Source organism: Tamandua tetradactyla, chromosome 18, assembly GCF_023851605.1.
Source record: "Tamandua tetradactyla isolate mTamTet1 chromosome 18, mTamTet1.pri, whole genome shotgun sequence".
Lineage (NCBI taxonomy): Eukaryota > Metazoa > Chordata > Mammalia > Pilosa > Myrmecophagidae > Tamandua > Tamandua tetradactyla.
The window spans coordinates 52,148,603-52,165,392 of NC_135344.1; the positions used below are offsets into that span (position 1 = coordinate 52,148,603).

At 36.8% G+C, this 16,790-nt stretch overlaps 1 protein-coding gene across 3 annotated transcripts in view; it reads left to right on the forward strand.

The window, feature by feature from the left end:
* DSC2 (desmocollin 2) overlaps positions 1-12,276 on the forward strand; it is a 32,156-nt gene extending 19,880 nt beyond the window's left edge. For 2 of the 3 annotated variants that reach the window (XM_077135724.1, XM_077135723.1), the window contains 5 exons: positions 3,815-4,042; positions 7,038-7,274; positions 7,671-7,795; positions 9,086-9,325; positions 9,971-12,276. In XM_077135724.1, the coding sequence (XP_076991839.1) occupies positions 3,815-4,042; positions 7,038-7,274; positions 7,671-7,795; positions 9,086-9,325; positions 9,971-10,168 (1,028 nt within the window). In that variant the 3' untranslated portion in view covers positions 10,169-12,276. Of the gene's footprint in view, positions 1-3,814; positions 4,043-7,037; positions 7,275-7,670; positions 7,796-9,085; positions 9,326-9,837; positions 9,884-9,970 lie in introns of all 3 variants that reach the window. The other variant, XM_077135725.1, reaches the window with a different exon arrangement.
* The last annotated feature ends 4,514 nt before the right edge of the window (positions 12,277-16,790 follow it).

The following is a 16,790-nucleotide window of genomic DNA, read 5'->3' on the forward strand; positions in this document are numbered from 1 at the left end:
TGAAAAACAGAGTGCAAAACACTATAAATTAGATACCTGAGACCTTTAGTTTAAATGTTTTCTACCAGTATTAATCAAAATGTGCAAAAAATTAGAGTTTACGAGAAACTCTAAATGTTTAGTAGATGGAAAAGTCAAGCATTTAGCACAGTAGAAGAGCAAACATTAACAAAAGTCCATTTTTAAGACAATACAATTAACCAGATTCAAGAAATAAGACATGCTCACAACTCTGTCTGTGAACCCCAAATGGGAACAAATGTTCATAGCACCCAGGGGTCCCAATTTTCAGAGACAGCAAAAAAGTGCCAGATAGCATGAAAATAATAAATAATAATTAGTTTTTCTAATAATAGAGAAAGATTAATGTACCCTAACAGCAAAGTATGCCAGGCTGCTAAGGTTCATGTCTCCCTGCTTCCCATTTCTAATATGACACTCTTTTTGAAGGTGTCCAGGGTGGGAGGTAGTTGCACTTTTTAAATGCAGTTTTATTGAGATATATTCAAACACCATATAATTATCCAAATTATACAATCAGTGGCTTACAGTATCATCATATAGTTGTGCATTCATTATTACAGTCAATTTTAGAATATTTTTTACCCCCCCCAAAAATAAAAATGGAAATAAAAAAGAGTACCCAAAACATCCCATACCCCGATCCCTCCCCAGTCTTTATTTACTATTTACTTTTTGTCCTTATTTTCTTATTCATTAGCCCATACACTGGGGATTGTTAGTCACAAGGTTTTCACAATCACATGGTCATACCATAAAAGCTATGTAGTTATACAATCTTTATCAAAAAGCAAAGCTACTGGATTATAGTTCACTAGTTTCAAGTATTTCCTTTTAACTATTCTAATACACTAGAAATTAAAAGGAATATCTATATAATATATAAGAATAATCTCCTGAATACCCTCTCAACTTCATTTGAGATCTTTTCACCTCTGGAACTTTATTTTCTTTCATTTCTCTACTGCCCTTCGATCACAAAGGTTGTCTCCATCTCATGATACCAGGGCCAGGCTCATCTCTGGGATTCATGTACCACATTTTGGGGGAGATTTACACCCCTGGGAGTCATGTCCCACATAGAAGGGAAGGTATGGAGTTCATTTGCAGAGTTTGGCTTAAAGAGAGAGGTCACATTTGAGCCACAAAAGAGGTCTCTGGGGGTGACTCCTAAGCATAATTTCAAATAGGCTTAACTTCTCCTTTGTAGGAATAAATTTCATAAGGACAAGCCTCAAGATATAGGGCTTGACTTATTAAATTGGTAGTCCCTAATGCTTGTGAGAATATCAGAAATTCCCTAGGTGGAGAAGTTTAATATTTCCACCTTTTTCTCCATTCCCTCAAGGAACTTCGAAAATACTTTTTAGTTTTCTACCCAAATTAATTTGGGCTATATTGGGGTGTTTCATTAACCTGCACAAAATAACAAGATCTCATTCCCTTTCCAAAGTTCCCTGTACTTATGTTGTTTGAATAAATTGACCAGACAGATTAAATTAAATAGTCAGTTTTAGAAAATGTAAATTTTGTACCAAATAAACATCTCTTCCTGTGGTCTCACACAGATGATGAAGCTTTAAAATGCTATCATCCTTTGATTCGTAGTGCTAACCAGATCAGCTTCATTCATATCTCTAATTGAAGCCTGATGTCCTTTTCAGCATCTTTAACAATTGCTGTATGGGGTAATATTGACTTCCAGAGCTGCAGAACTCTAATTTGGAGTCTCAGGTGTCAATAGATAACCAAAGTTCCAGGAAACAGCAAAGTTTTACACAAAGAGCTCAGCATCTAGAATTTAGAAATAACGGTTAAAACTCAGGAATAGATGTGACTGCTGTAAGAGCTTACAAACTAGGAAGCTTTACAATAAGCCTTATTGAATATTCTGTACTCTTCAATTGCATTGTGTTTTGCATCTCATTCTTTCCTCTTAGTTCCCTTTTCTTCTTGCACATCCTTACTAGTTCTTTCAAAGATGGAATGTGGGTAATAAACTGTCTCAGTGTGTTGCTCTAAAAATATTTTAGTATTGGCCTCCCAATTAATTAATAATCTGACTTGGTATAAAATTCTGAGTTGATGTCTATTTTCCCTCAGTGGTGTACAGATATTACTTATATTCTTTGGCATCTTTTGTTGCTGAAGTGTATTGTACTATTAAAATAGTACAATATTGCACTATTTTATGGCCTTCATTTCAAGTAGCTTTTTATACTTTCTTAGGTTGTGTTCTAAAATTTAATACATGTATGCAGTGAATTCATTTTTATTTATCTATATTTATGTGCAGTTAGAATATACTTTAAATCTAAGATCCATGGTTTTCTTTAATTCTGGAATATTCTCAGCAATGATTTCTTTAAAACTTGCTCCCCTGCCATTCTATCTATTCCCTTCTTCTAGGATGCTTTTTAGGAGAATGTTGCTGTTTTATGTCTATTAGAATTGGAGCTGTAATTTCATTCTTTAAGCAATTACCATTCTTTATTCTTTGAAGATCCTAAATATGCATGTTTCAAAGTCATTTTGCGCAGAGTGAATTAATCTTCTGATTGGCGATTTTGTTGGCTTTCCTTCCTTCCCATTTATCTTATTTATTTTGGAATCTGCATTTGTAAGTTCATATTGAGTAGGAGGTGTTTGGTTTATTTTCTGTTTCTGTTTTTCTCCTCTCTTCCACTTAACCCCATCTTAACAGTCTGTAGTTGCCCCACCTTGTTCTTTTCTATGGTCCATGGTTCACAGCCAGTTCTTAACTTGGTGGCCTGGACCCTAGGTCCATGATGATGCTGGAAATATCCCCGGTCCTGTTACTGAGCCACAGTTACCTTGGTTGAGACTCTGGTCCTCCAGCTTCCCTGGATTGTAAGTGTCACACAGGACGTGGACACAGGCAGTGAGTGGCACAGGAATTTTCATCCTGTTGCCCAACCCTTGTGTCAAGCCCTCCTTATTAAGTAGAAGGAGAAGAGAATGTAAAGACAGAGGGCCTAGATTTGTTTTCAGCTTCGGACTTTATAACTGTTGCTCATTTGTGACTAGGACTCATGCCCGATGTATCTTTTAGTACCCCAGATTTCTTAGTACAGTACCTTGTATAAAGTGGTTTTTAAGTAAGTTTTGATTGAATATGCTATAGAAGGATGGATTCCTTGGACTGCACTCAGTAGTAACTAAGTCAGTTTATAAGTAATTTCTGACTTCTAGAGTTTTATGCTTCTAAGCATTTCCATGGACAATTTTTGTTCTTATCTTTCAAACATATAGTTTGTACCATTCTATTTCCTTGCCTCAAAACTTAAGTGCTTTTATATGAATATTAAACTCTAAGCTCTCTCATCTGATTTTCAAGAACCCCTAACCTTTCTTCCCAGTATTAGCTCTCACCTTCCCCTTCATTGTCTGCAGATCATAACATGCACATATTCTGCTTTCCCACCTCCTTGAATTTCCTTACAAACATACTAGAAATGCCTAGTTTGTACTCTCTTCCTATCTTCTTTTAGAAATGTCAAAATTCACCTCCAGAATAATCCCTATGTCTAGGCCACCTATTTAGTTGGATAAAAAATTCCAAATAGCAGACATTATCTGTATATTTGAAAGTATACACTTGAAAGTAATAACATCATTCTCATAATATTCCCTGAGGACATAGCTGGTGACTGTGCTTGCCGCTGTAGCTGACACATTATATGTGCTTAATAAATATTTTAAAATATTTCAATATATAATTTCCTGGTGAAAACTGAAAACATAAATCCTTATATTTTTATTTCTCTTCTAGCTGGGAGAACATGTACTGGTACACTGGGAATTTTACTTGAAGATGTGAATGATAATGGCCCATTCATACCCAGAGGGACAATAGTCATCTGCAGATCCACCATGTCATCTGCAGAGATTGTTGCTGTCGATCCTGATGAACCTATAAATGGCCCACCCTTTGAGTTTAGACTGGAGAGTGTTCCTAATTCAGACATACGGAGGATGTGGAGGTTGACAAGACTGAATGGTATGCGTTCCTAAACGTTGCTTTGTCTTTTTCAACATTTGAATGGCTAAAATATTTTTTTTTTGCATCACACAATAGATGCATAACTCACTGTGTAGGAACCACCAATGAAAGAAGACAAGTTTCGCGCTTTTGGTTTTGTGGGAAGACTGTCCATGCAGTGACTATTTCTAATCACATGCCCAGTTCACTTAGATGCTGGGTAAATCCTTCTCCAAGCACGCACACACCCTTAGACAATCAGTTCCTGACCTGTGCACCACCCACTTAATCAGCTCACTACCTGTTTATAGCTTTCTAGGTCATAAGGGAATCCGTTGCAAATTTGCTTCCTCAGGAAGCAGACTCTGGAAAAGAGCTCATTAGGCGGATTTCTTATTAGGGTGTGTGACTAAGGTCAATAACTGTGAAAGGAAGGAGAAGCAGGATTGGGCAGAAAGAGAAGTGAAGCTGCAGCACAGGTCAAATGGCAGCCTCAGATAAGCCCATGATACACTGATGCCAAAATGGCCCTTCATTGTGATCCTTAGTTGTGCCCCTAGGCTTCCTCATTGCTCAGTCAATGGATATGGGCTGTGCCTTTGACCAGAAGGCACAATCGCTGAAGGTGCTGAGAGCCCCCAGCAGCTAGGGGTATGAATCCTTCATTGCAGAGGCATCTGGGTGTGCAGGCTGTGTCCTCCGCACCACCCCTCCTCTGCCAGTGCCTTGGCTTCTGGCCATTTCTTCTCTATTGTTTGCTTCGGGATTCTGCCTCAACTTCTGCCTCAACTTGGTTCCCAGTCTGTACTTCTGATTAGAACAGTCAGGATCTGTGGGGGCAAGAAGAACAAAAATGAAGTCTACTGGACTCCAGCTTTCAGGGCTTCAAGGGCAGTGTAAACTGAATGGGTTTGCCTTTGCTTTTTTTTTTTTCTTTTTTTTAACATGGGCAGGCACCGGGAATCGAACCTGGATCCTCTAGCATCGCAGGCAAGCATTCCTGCCTGCCGAGCCACCGTGGCCCACCCGGTTTGCCTTTGCTCTTGAGTGTTTTCCAATCTCACGCTTTGAATGAATGTGCCTCAATTTCTCATTATAACAAATGAGAAGAGAAAGATTGTAAGAGAAGACAAAGGGAGAACAGGACAGGGGAAGAAAAGCAAGGATGTGTAGAAGCTATGGCTGTAAATTCAGGTATTATGTCCCGAATCCTGCTCCAAGAAATGATGCTTCCTTGTGATAACATTTTAAAATTTTTTTATAATAATATTCTGATGCACATACAGGTGTGCGAATGTATGTGTAAAGTTATCACCTATTCTCTCTTGGAAAGAATTAACCTTATTCTTCGATTTTTGCCCTTTCTACTTATCTGGTGTCAAAACATGATTTCTTTTATAAATAATATTGGTAAGAGGAAGTACTTTTTTCATTTTTTTTCAATATTCCTACTTACCAAAACAAGATGTTGGCAACATTATACCAAACACTTAGTAATTAAAAGAAACTAGTTCTTTTAAGGTTCTGCTGGTCTGTGAAATATTGGAAAACCTGGGAAATATCAACTTCAGAAGAACTTACCATAAAAAGATTTTGACATCACATAGTCTCGGCATTAAACCCTGGCTCCACCACTGCCTAGTAATGTAAACCCGGCCCTGTTATTTACCCTTCGTGAGCATCAATTTACTCACATGCAAAATAAGAGGAGTAAATGAGATGATAAATGCATTAGACCATAGCTTATAAATCATAAATTTTGGTTTTGTTAGTGTCATTATTTCTTACACACTAGACTTAACAGATTAACCATGTTTTCTCTTAAAATGATTTAATTGAATAATTTCTGTACCCCAAACCTTCAAATTTATATTTAGAACTTCAAGCACTATAAAAAAAAAAATGGGAAAGTCACAGTGGGCAATTGGGATAGGGATTATTCTCTGGTAGGTGGCATCTGCATTCAGAGTATTATTGCATCTTTGGCTCAGTATGCTAAATAGAAATATCAAAACTAAAAAATGCACAGTTGGTCCCCTCCAAGTGTCTTTGAAGACTACAAGATGGCATTCCTGCAGCAGGATTCATGTGTCTGAGCTTTCCAGGGCTGCTATAACAAATACTACAGACCAATTGGCTTAAACAACAGAAATTCATCTTCTCAGTTGTGGAGGGAGAAGTACAAAGTCAAGATCTCAACAGCCATGCTTTCTCCAAAGCCTGGAGGTTCTGGTGAGGGCTTGCTAGCTGGCCATAACTCAGTCTCTGGCTCCATGGTGTCATGATTTGTGTCACCTTCTGTCTCGTACTACCACTGTGTCTAATTTCCTCTTTAGAAGTCCCTAGTCATACCGGAGTAAGGCCCAATCTGGTTCAGTTTGGCCTTGTCTAAACAGGGTCTTTGAAAATCCTGCTTCCCAAAGATGGGTTCACAGCCACAGGCCTGGAATTAGGACCAGAGCCTGACTCTATAGGGAATATGACCCAATCCATAATATCCTGTTAATACCTTCAAGGGTAAGCTATATTCCAAATTATCAGAATAAATTTCTGGCAATAGGTCACAAGATTTATGCTTGTTTGGCACAATATATGGACTGAAAGTAAGGATAACATCCAGAAATCCAGACTATTTCTCTCCACTGAAACATAATATAAAAGGAAATGTACACTGAATGATTTAATTAAAGAGTAACCATTTATTGATTGATAGCAAGCAATCTTTTAACAAGCCCATTACCTATTATAGGAAGGACCTGTTTATGGACAGATAAAATATAACGTTATAAAGTCAAAAGATCTTTATAGAAGAGGCAGTGTAGGTAAACTTTTATATGCGATATGTTTGTCTCTGGGTGTAGATTAGTCCATTATCATTTATAATCTTGCAGCAGTTGTGTCATCCCAATAGGAACATCTATTTGTAAGGAAGAATGATAAATATTCTATAGTTAATTAAGCTCAGGAGAAAATTTAGTGACTTCATGTAATGGTTGGTTGTATTTTCTTTCAGATACGGCGGCACGTCTTTCCTATGAGAACAATCTTGCATTTGGACCGTATACAGTACCTGTCAGAGTTACTGATAGACTTGGCCAGTCTCAAGTCACTTCATTAACTGTTTATCTATGTGACTGTGTTACCGAAAATGACTGCACACTTCGTACAAGTCCAAGGACTGGTGAAGGAGAAGTAATACTTGGAAAATGGGCCATTCTTGCATTATTATTAGGAGTAGCAATGCTATTTTGTAAGTTCTCTTGTGAATTCAAATAAGATCCTTTAAAATAACTTCCAAAGCACATTCTTAGAATCCACACTATTACCTATAGCTCTTCTTTTGCATTTATTTGTATTTCCATTCCACCCACAAATGTGTTATTTCTATGTTCTAATGTATTTACTTATAGGCCTAGAATCTTCTCAGTGTACTAATGAAAGTCAATAAGAAATAAAGCATTTAGTGTGAGTTTGTCCATATCTGTTTGGGGCAAACTTTTCTACTGTATACTACTTCCACATAAGCAATCATATTTATGCGCTCTGGAAAGATGTCTTCTTTTATTATGTTAACATTACCATTATTAATATTATAAATCCATAACTTCATTTATGATAAACTCAAATAATTTTTTTCTTCCTCCAGGTATCCTATTTACTTTAGCCTGTGGGGTTCCTGGAATAGCCAAACAACCAAAAGTATTTCCTGATGATTTAGCCCAGCAGAACTTAATTGTGTCAAACACTGAAGCTCCTGGAGATGACAAAGTGGTAAGTAATTTGCCTTTTTGAAATAAATTCAAAAATGAATTGTCCTGGGCGGGCCAGGTCGCTGAGTTCTCTCACCTGCCATGCCGGTGACCTGGGTTTGTTTCCTGGTGCCTGCCCATGTAAAAAAAAAAAAAAAATTGTCCTTATCCTCTATAATTATCTTGTCTGATTAAAGTTATTTTGTATCAGATAACTTAATAATATCTAAAATGTCATCCATTCCATGGAATAAATAAAATGACATTGATTCTCATGATGATATATGTTGTTTCAGTTTGATCATAGAATGTTACTTAATCATAAAAACCTTTTAGCATATCATTATTATTTTTTATTTCAAATGGATTGTGGTTTTAACTTTAGACCTGGTCTCTTGTGTAGACTTAAGCTGCTTATTCTTAGACCACCAGAACAGTTTCTTTAATTTTTTTTTTGCTGGCACCAGAAATAAAATGACAAGCTTTGATCAGTGTGGAAGAATTTTAATCAATTTTTCATGGACTTATGTGGGTTAGAAAGGAGCCCAAAATTAAATAGATGAAGAAACAATGCTAGCAAGTGACCACTTTGTCTAACTTTGTTTTCGAGCCCAGAAGAGAAGCAATTAAATTCTTCATAAAAAAACATAATCCAGGATTAGGGCAGGAAAGATTAAGCAACAAAAAATGATGGCACCTAGGAAGAGAACTAAAAAAACAAACAAACAAAAAATACAAAAAACAAGAAGCCAAAGATCAGGTGATCTTGTTATCTTCCCTACCTATTTTTATTGCAAAGATTTATTACTGCAATTAGATTTTTTATGGGAAAAATTTTTATTTCTCTTCCTTTTAGTGAGGTTGAAGGAGAACTGGGTTGGACACTTGAACAAATACTGATCATTATTTGCATCTGCTCTAGGCCGATAAAGGGCAGAGTAAATATATGCAAGGCAGCAGTGCTAATCTCCTGATTTTGAGTTGTGAGAAGTGAGGGTGAGGAATTAAATGTGTTACTGCATGCTAAGGAGGCTTTAAAGAAGGAATGCACATCAAACTTTCTGCTCCGTCAAAGGACAGACCACTTGACACCAGCAGTTGGTTTTCTGTGCTGGCAACTCTATCGAGTACTGAGGTTACAATAGTTAGGTGCTCACAGTTCCCAGGACAGATCTGAGACCTCCCTTCAGAAAGCTTCCCTTGTAGCACACAGACACACGGGAAAGTCATGGCAGCATCTGCAGGATGTTGTTCTTTTTCATAGTTTCTTGTTCGCCTCTGGTTCTTCCCAATGCAATCTGCTTCATTTCAGTGTTCCACAAATGACTTTACGACCCATGTTGTGGGCAGTTCTGCTCAGGGAATTGGTGGTACCATGGGCTCAGGAGTCAAAAGTGGAGGGCAGGAAACGATTGAGATGGTGAAAGGAGGACACCAGCCCGGAGGGCATCACCTCACCCTGGATTCCTGCCGGGAAGGACACGTGGAGATGGACAACTGCAGATACACTTACTCTGAGTGGCATAATTTCACTCAGCCTCGTCTTGGTGAAGTGAGTTCTCCCAAGTGTTCCACAAACCTATTTTGATTTCTTTTAAATGGTCTCGATGACAATTTAGTAGCCTGATTTCTGTTTCAATGAAGTATTAATCTACTCCTTGGGAAATGATTTTCCTTTAATTTTTGAGGGACTGTGCTGATGTAAGTGGATATTTACTTTTCCTAAGATTTTGTTGTAAGTTCTCTTACTGAAATAGTGTGTGATACTATATAAATTAATTGCCTTGTGAATTTGTGCTTATAATTCCCACCTGGCCACTCGTGTCTTAGAAACCAGAGTGTGGCAGTTGCAATGTCTCTCTGGAAAGATCTGAGCCCACAGCACTTTGGGTTCAGTTTAATAAATACATTTCACTTTTAGCTGTAACTTTGAAAGGAGAAGTGATGATTACTTAAAATGAACTCTTGCATACTCGCTGCTCACATCTTTTAGAAACATGCTATATACTGATCTTTTAGTGTGATTTATGAAATAGACCAATCATGTGCATTTTTTATATGTAGGAATCCATTAGAGGACACACTCTGATTAAAAATTAAACAATGAAAGGTAAATCCACGCAATTATTTTTATGTTAATAAGGTTTGGTGTCTAAAATAATAATAATAAAATGTGTTCTGTTTTTCCCCTTGGCAGAAGGTTCAGCTGTGTAATCAGGATGTTGATTATAAAAACGCTCAAGACTACGTCCATTCCTATAACTATGAAGGAAAAGGATCTCTGGTTGGGTCTGTGGGTTGCTGCAGTGAACAACATGAAGAAGATGGGCTTGAATTTCTGGATCATTTGGAACCCAAATTTAGGACATTAGCAGAAGCATGCATAAAGAGATGAGCAAGAGATGAACGTGTTCTCTCTAATGCTTCTCAAAAGCAGCTGGCTTATCTTGTTTTTTTTTTTTTTTTTTTTTTTTTTTTTACAATTACAAGCCCGGGTTTTTTAAAAAATAAGAGATGCTATCTGGAGGGCTTCCCTTCCCCCCCTTATTATGATGGAAGCTCTTTGGCCAAATGCACATTTACATAGAGACATTGTAAGTAAGGACACACAATTTCCCAATTTTTACCTAGCTTTTACTTACTCGTAACTTCCACCCAAGGAGATACACAGATAGAAAAATTAAGGAAATCTGCATTGTTGTTCACATTTACGTTTGGATGTAGTGACAACAGTCAATTTATAGTGCAATAAAATGTACGCAATTCAAGACATATTATAGGCTACTTGAATTTCAATCTAGAAGAAGATGGCAGGGAACTTGCTTTAACATTATCTTCAACTAACCAACTAATTGATTGAATGGTGCTTGAAAATTATATGCTGTATGCATATTCTAATATGTATCTGCTGCATTCTTGATACTGTTTTATTCTTGCAAAATGACCTTTCTTCCTAAAGCAAATCAGGTTCTAATCAGGCATTGACTGTTATTACAATTCCATTTTGATGGACTTAATTTCTAGGTTTGATTCTGTATAATAATAATGCTGCACTGAATCTGCGTTTCCTTTGTAAGCTGTCCATGAAATTTAAGTTTCAAAAATTCTTTCAGAATGTATTTTTACTTTTAGAAGTTTTTGGTCTCTGAAGTACCACATGGCATCTCCTGGTTCTTCCTTTTCCTTTCCTCCCCTTTTCCTTTTTCCCTTTTTCTTTTTCCTTTTCCCTTTCTCTCATTCTCACTCTTATTCTCTTCCTGTCCTCTCTGTCTTTAAAATACTGAATATTTTTAAATATATCTTTTCTGTATCTTTCTATGTATCTTGCTGTATCTTTTCTTCTCTTTAAAAGTGATTATTGTACTATTTCCTTTTTATTTTGTACAAGCATATGTATTCTTGGTTTTTCTTAAAATCAATGTAATTTTAACTTTATTGTTTCAAATATTTTGGTGATTCCTTCATTAAGTTCTCAACAAAGGACCTTCATTTTGTTATTGAAACTGTTATGGTTTTACTAGAAGCCACTTTCAATATTAACAAAAGGAATGATAAATTAAAATTGGTTTGTGGACATTTAGTATATAATAGCATATTTAATAGTTCATGTCTTTAATGTAAGGATACAATTTATAATGGCAAAACAGTGGTGGATTTTGAGATAAAGTTATCTTGAAGGCTAACTAGGTATAACTGTTTTATTACTTTTTAGATGAGATAGCTAGTCGTTTCTATTTGTTTGTAAAGTTATTTTTTTAATATTTGAAAATTATAGTTTTTTAAAACTGTAAAAATGGGCCAAACCACTTAAATTTTGAAACAATAAAACAAAATTACAGTTAATGGCCAACAAAAATTCAGGTCAGATTTTATGGCAGATTTCAGTATGTATATTCATCATATTGGCCTTTTAAATTGTTTTAATGTTTATGATTGTCAATAATGTGCCTGTCTTGAATTCCCAAGGTTGGGCGATGAGTAATAGCAATTACTTTCAAGGCTTGACCTTGAGTAATTAATTACTCAATAATCAGTTTATTTTTAATAGTTTCATTATTGCTCAGTAAAAGTAAGTTTTCCAAAAGTTATTTTTAATAAACTGTATGCAGAATTCTTCTGTGATACTAGTTATGATAAAGTCAGTCAAGCAGTTTTACATTAGTGTGAGTTTGTTAATTATGTGTCTGATATAAGCTTAAGGTACTGTATTTTTCTTACTTAAAGAAGTCAGTTTCCTCTTCAGAATCCTGTTACACGTTTTAGATTTTAGAGTTTTATTTGGAGAGAACTTCGGTTCATTTTTATCACCACAGATATATGTAATTATACATAATTACAGAATTTTACCTATTCTAAGGACTGATGTGATGTAATAGTATTTGAATTGCATAACTTGTCTGTGTGGGTTTTTTTCCATCTTAAAATGGGGATAATAATAGAACTCATTTCACAGGGTTGTTGTAAGACACTTGAATAAAGGATTGTTTTTAAGTATAAAAGTCATACAGAGTGGTCCACCTAAAAAGCACTTCCTCATAATACCAAATGATTTTAAATAAATCACAATGTACAAACCGTTTCATGTTAACAAAATCAATTAAGAGAATAGGGTAAGAGAAAGATTTTCTTTTTACTTTATAATGTTTGTCAGTAGAGGACATATATCATTTCATAGTGATTACTTGATGATTGGGTCTTCTCTATCCAGTTGTTCAAAATGTACGTTGTAAACATTGCTGAAGCATCTGCGTAGGTTTGCCCAGTTTGAAATGCCATGAAACTACTTGGTTCAAATTAGATGGAAAGCAGGACATCCATTTTTTTTAAAGGGGCACCAATTCTAAAGCTCCATAAAAATATATATGATCAAGATTCATGCTGTCGAGCCCTCCCTCAGCTGTTCCACTAACTTGTCCTGCTAGATACTAGCAGTTGCTTGCCTGGGAGTTTAGGACTCTTTGGCAATTGCCATGGTAACCCAAAATGCACTGACTCTACAGTAATTGTGCTTTGATGCAAATCCCAGCTTTGATGCAAATCCCATATCACTCGTATGTCCTGGGTTGGGAGTGTGGGGTTGGGGAGGGTTCTACTTCATAGGACTGCTGTCCGAGTTAAAAGAATCAGTTATTGAAAAGAGTTGGGACAGAGTTAACACTCGATGTATGCTAGCTACTATGAGAAGAAAACACCTTAATTAGGAATACTTGTAGCCTCAGTATCAACTTCTCTTTACATTTGACGTCTTGCAATGGTGTACCTGCCATCTTCCCCAGAAGCCCGACCAGCGTTTCACCTGTGATGGTCTTTGGAGACATCGTGGCTTATAAAATGATTTCCAGGTCTCCCATTCTTGGCATTCAGGAAGCTACATCTTAGTCATAGCCCCTGAATCAGTGTGACAAACCTTGAGACTGAGCAGGTAAAAATCCTGATGGACCATCTTTGGCCTCGAAGAAGCAACATCTTTGGGATTGACCCTGAGAAATGGATGGTGCTTCAAGAGGAAGGAGGCAACAAGCATGTGCTATTAATTTAATGTAGTTTATACTTGGGGCTTCCCTGTTAACAGTTTCTGCTTTATTTTAAATCCCCGTCTTAAGGCTGGTTTATATCTTGGATCACAGTCCTGTTGTGCAAAATATAACTTCGACCACAGGTTTACTCTTTAGCCTTTAATCTGTCCCTTTTCCTGAGCTTTGTATTGAAGTCTTCACGCCAGACCTCTGTCTTTCTCTACTTTTAAATACTTACATTAAGAATTTTTTAAAATGTTTTTTCCTGTGCTCCTAGAATCATATTTTCATCCTCTTTGAGTAAATGAAGCCACAAGAAGTCTCATGATATCTAAGTAGACCTACAGATCTTATTCAACTTTTTGGTGAAAACCCTGCTATCCCTCTAGTACTTTCCAGTCATTATACAAAAAGACAAATATATCATGTTCCCACATCAAGTCAAATCCTCCTGGATTTCCTGTACAAGTGGTGTCTTCCTTCTAAATATTTAGGCTTAAGATTGAAAATCCTTAATTCCTCTTTGCTTTTTGTGGCCTCACGCTGCCAAACTCTGAAAATATTAGACAAAGTTCATTGGTTAATTTGTTTATTCTACAGCCACTAAGTACGTGGTCATGTATGACTTTCTTCATATAGACTACTGGTATGAGGAGGTGCAGGATGAACCAGCTATTCTCTATGCACACACTCTAGAACAGGACTAGATATGGTATAGTTTTGAGTAGATGTAAATATGGGATGGGCCAACATATGTAAGACATGTCACCTGATGCATGGTGCATAGTAGGTACTCAATATCCATACAAATAAGGATTTCCACTAGTTTTCATGTGAAGCAATTGAAAAGGAACTCAAAAGAACTGTAGGACTTCAGTGAATGAATCTGTGCTTTGGCTCCTAAACCAAGTGTTCATGAGCATGCCCCCTACCTGCTGTCCCTCCTTCCTCTCTTCACCACACTTCTGCCAGCACCCTCGGTCAAAACCTTGGCATTGCTCAGTTCCTGTGATGTTGGTACCTCCAACCTCTTCTACTTCCCTCCTTCCAGCTGCCACCAAAGAACAGATGCAATGAGGGCATTCTCCTGGTTAGATGCTTTCTATAGTTTTAGAGGGTGATTTCCAAACTCCAAACCACATTCAAATCTTGATTTCCTTGAACCCACCCCCACCCCTACATTTTCTATCTATTTCTGGCCCATGATGGGTCCTCTTTAAGCAATATCTTTACTCATTCCTCACCTGCTTCTTCTGGAAAATATGGCTTTTGGAAGATCTGGCTCAAATATAATCTCCTATAACCAAAAGATAAATATGTGTGTGTAAAACGCATAGCTTTTAAGTTTTCATGTACAGGTTTATATGTGTGTATGTGTGCATGTGTGCGTGTTATTCTTTTCTCTTATGTGGAAGGTTCACCAAAGTCAAAGAAAGGTGTTCACATTTGAAGACCCATAGAACTCTGACCATTAATACCCTTTGATGAATCAAATTGTATTGTCCAGGTCACAAAGAGAAAAGGAAGGTCTGCAAAGAAACTAGTACACTACATTAATTTCCTTTGACATAAGTTTTTTATCATAGATATGATGTAAGATTCTGCATTGTACTTTTATTTCAATATAGAGACAGTGTATTTATAGAACATAAATATTTGCCTTCACTACTAAGTACAAGAAAGTGAGGCAGTGAGATTTTGGAATCCCCCTCCTGCTTTTCCCTTGCAGTGGGGGTGGCAGAACCTGTTGGGTATTTGGTTTGGGTCTGGTCAATTCCTTCTTGCCATCAATAATTGTACTCCACCGGGTCCTTGTACCAGCTTCACCCCACTGAAATGTAACTGACAAGGGTCCTTGTCTATCTTGTTCACCACTACATGCCCAACACAAAGAACAGTAGTCACTCAATATCTTTGTTGAATGATGATTACATGAATGAATTACATGTACTAGGTACTAGTCAAGATTAGATTGCAGCTTTGTCTACAGAACCATTTATTTCTCAGTGTAGAACGCAGCCGATACTAAAGTCATATTTGTGACCATCATCTCAATGTCACCGTGTTCCAACCTCGCAGTGGAAAAATTTTTACTGAAGGACCCCTTACTAGCCCCCTGAGAGCCTAGATTCTTAATGTAAAACAAAGCAACATAATGCTTAAAAATATAAATAAAAGAAAATTTGTTCTTGGATATAGCTAACTAATGAGGAAAGTGGGCACTTTGCACTTTGATCTTATTTTATTTTTCAATGATCTTTTTTTAGAGGAATTTTATTGTTTCATGGCTTTTGAGCATAGTCCCCTGAGGAAAAGCAACCAAGCATTGCTTATGTTCTAGAAATTCAAGAAATGATTCTTATGGGATTTTCCAAAGACAGGTTAATTATTTATAAATTGGTGTAAGTCAGACCTTAGTAGAATATCTTAAGAAACCAAAAGTCAAGGAAGGCAGCCCAGATCTAAGAACTTCCTCCAAGCTAGCGTGGGAGAACACTCTGTAACAGGTTACCACAGTGCTCATGTGTGCAGAGAGAGAGGAAAACACCCAGATGAAAACCGAAGCAAAAGAAGGGGATGTGCAGCTGGGAAGGCAGTGACAGTATCACGTTAGGAGTTGATAATGTCATCTGGAGGATAGCACAGTTCAGGGACTTCTGTCCTATTTCCTGACCTGCATGTAAGGAAGAGACCCATCCAGCTAATGGTGGGCAAGGTTTAGCAGTGAACAGTATTGTTATGCTTCTCTTCAATTTTGGGATAATTTTGGATGATCTCTTCTGTTATTTCATTTTCCAAAAGCCTAGATTTCTAAATCTGAGGACTGAAATCCCACAGAGCAGGGTTTTGGTCTTTCTTCCTCCCCACCCATTTCATACTCCAGCAATGGCTAAGAGATATCATAATTCACTTTTGATCATTTTAAATTAAGACACGTCACATAGATTCTTAATGGAAAGCAAAACAGCATAATGTTAAAAGATAAAAAGGAAATTACTTCTTGGATAACAGATAATTAGGGATACAGAATACTTTGATCTTATTTTACTTACAAAATCTTCTATAGCGTATCTCTTGGCTTTGGTGTATATTCTTTAATTTTAAATGCATCATGTATGTTCTAAATTCTACACATATGTTTGAAATGAGAGGGGGGCTCCCACTGATGCCTCAGTATGGATAGTCAAGCAAGGGAAACGTCGAGGGCTGTTCTGTGCCATTCTTTAGCAGAGCCACTGCTCTGCACAACTTGTCAGTATACGAGATCCCATTCTCAACAGTCTTAAAGTTCATTCTGAGGCTTATGAGGGATGTTCAGTAATAGCCAATGTGAATTGTCATCTCACCAATTTGAAAATCGCATTTTAAAGTGTCCCAAACAAAATGTCCACATTTAATGAGCTATACCAACATTTCAGCCAAAAGATAAAGATGAGATTTTATGGTCTTAATAATAACAGTATTTTTGAAAACAAACCATAAGAGCTCAGCTTCTTACAT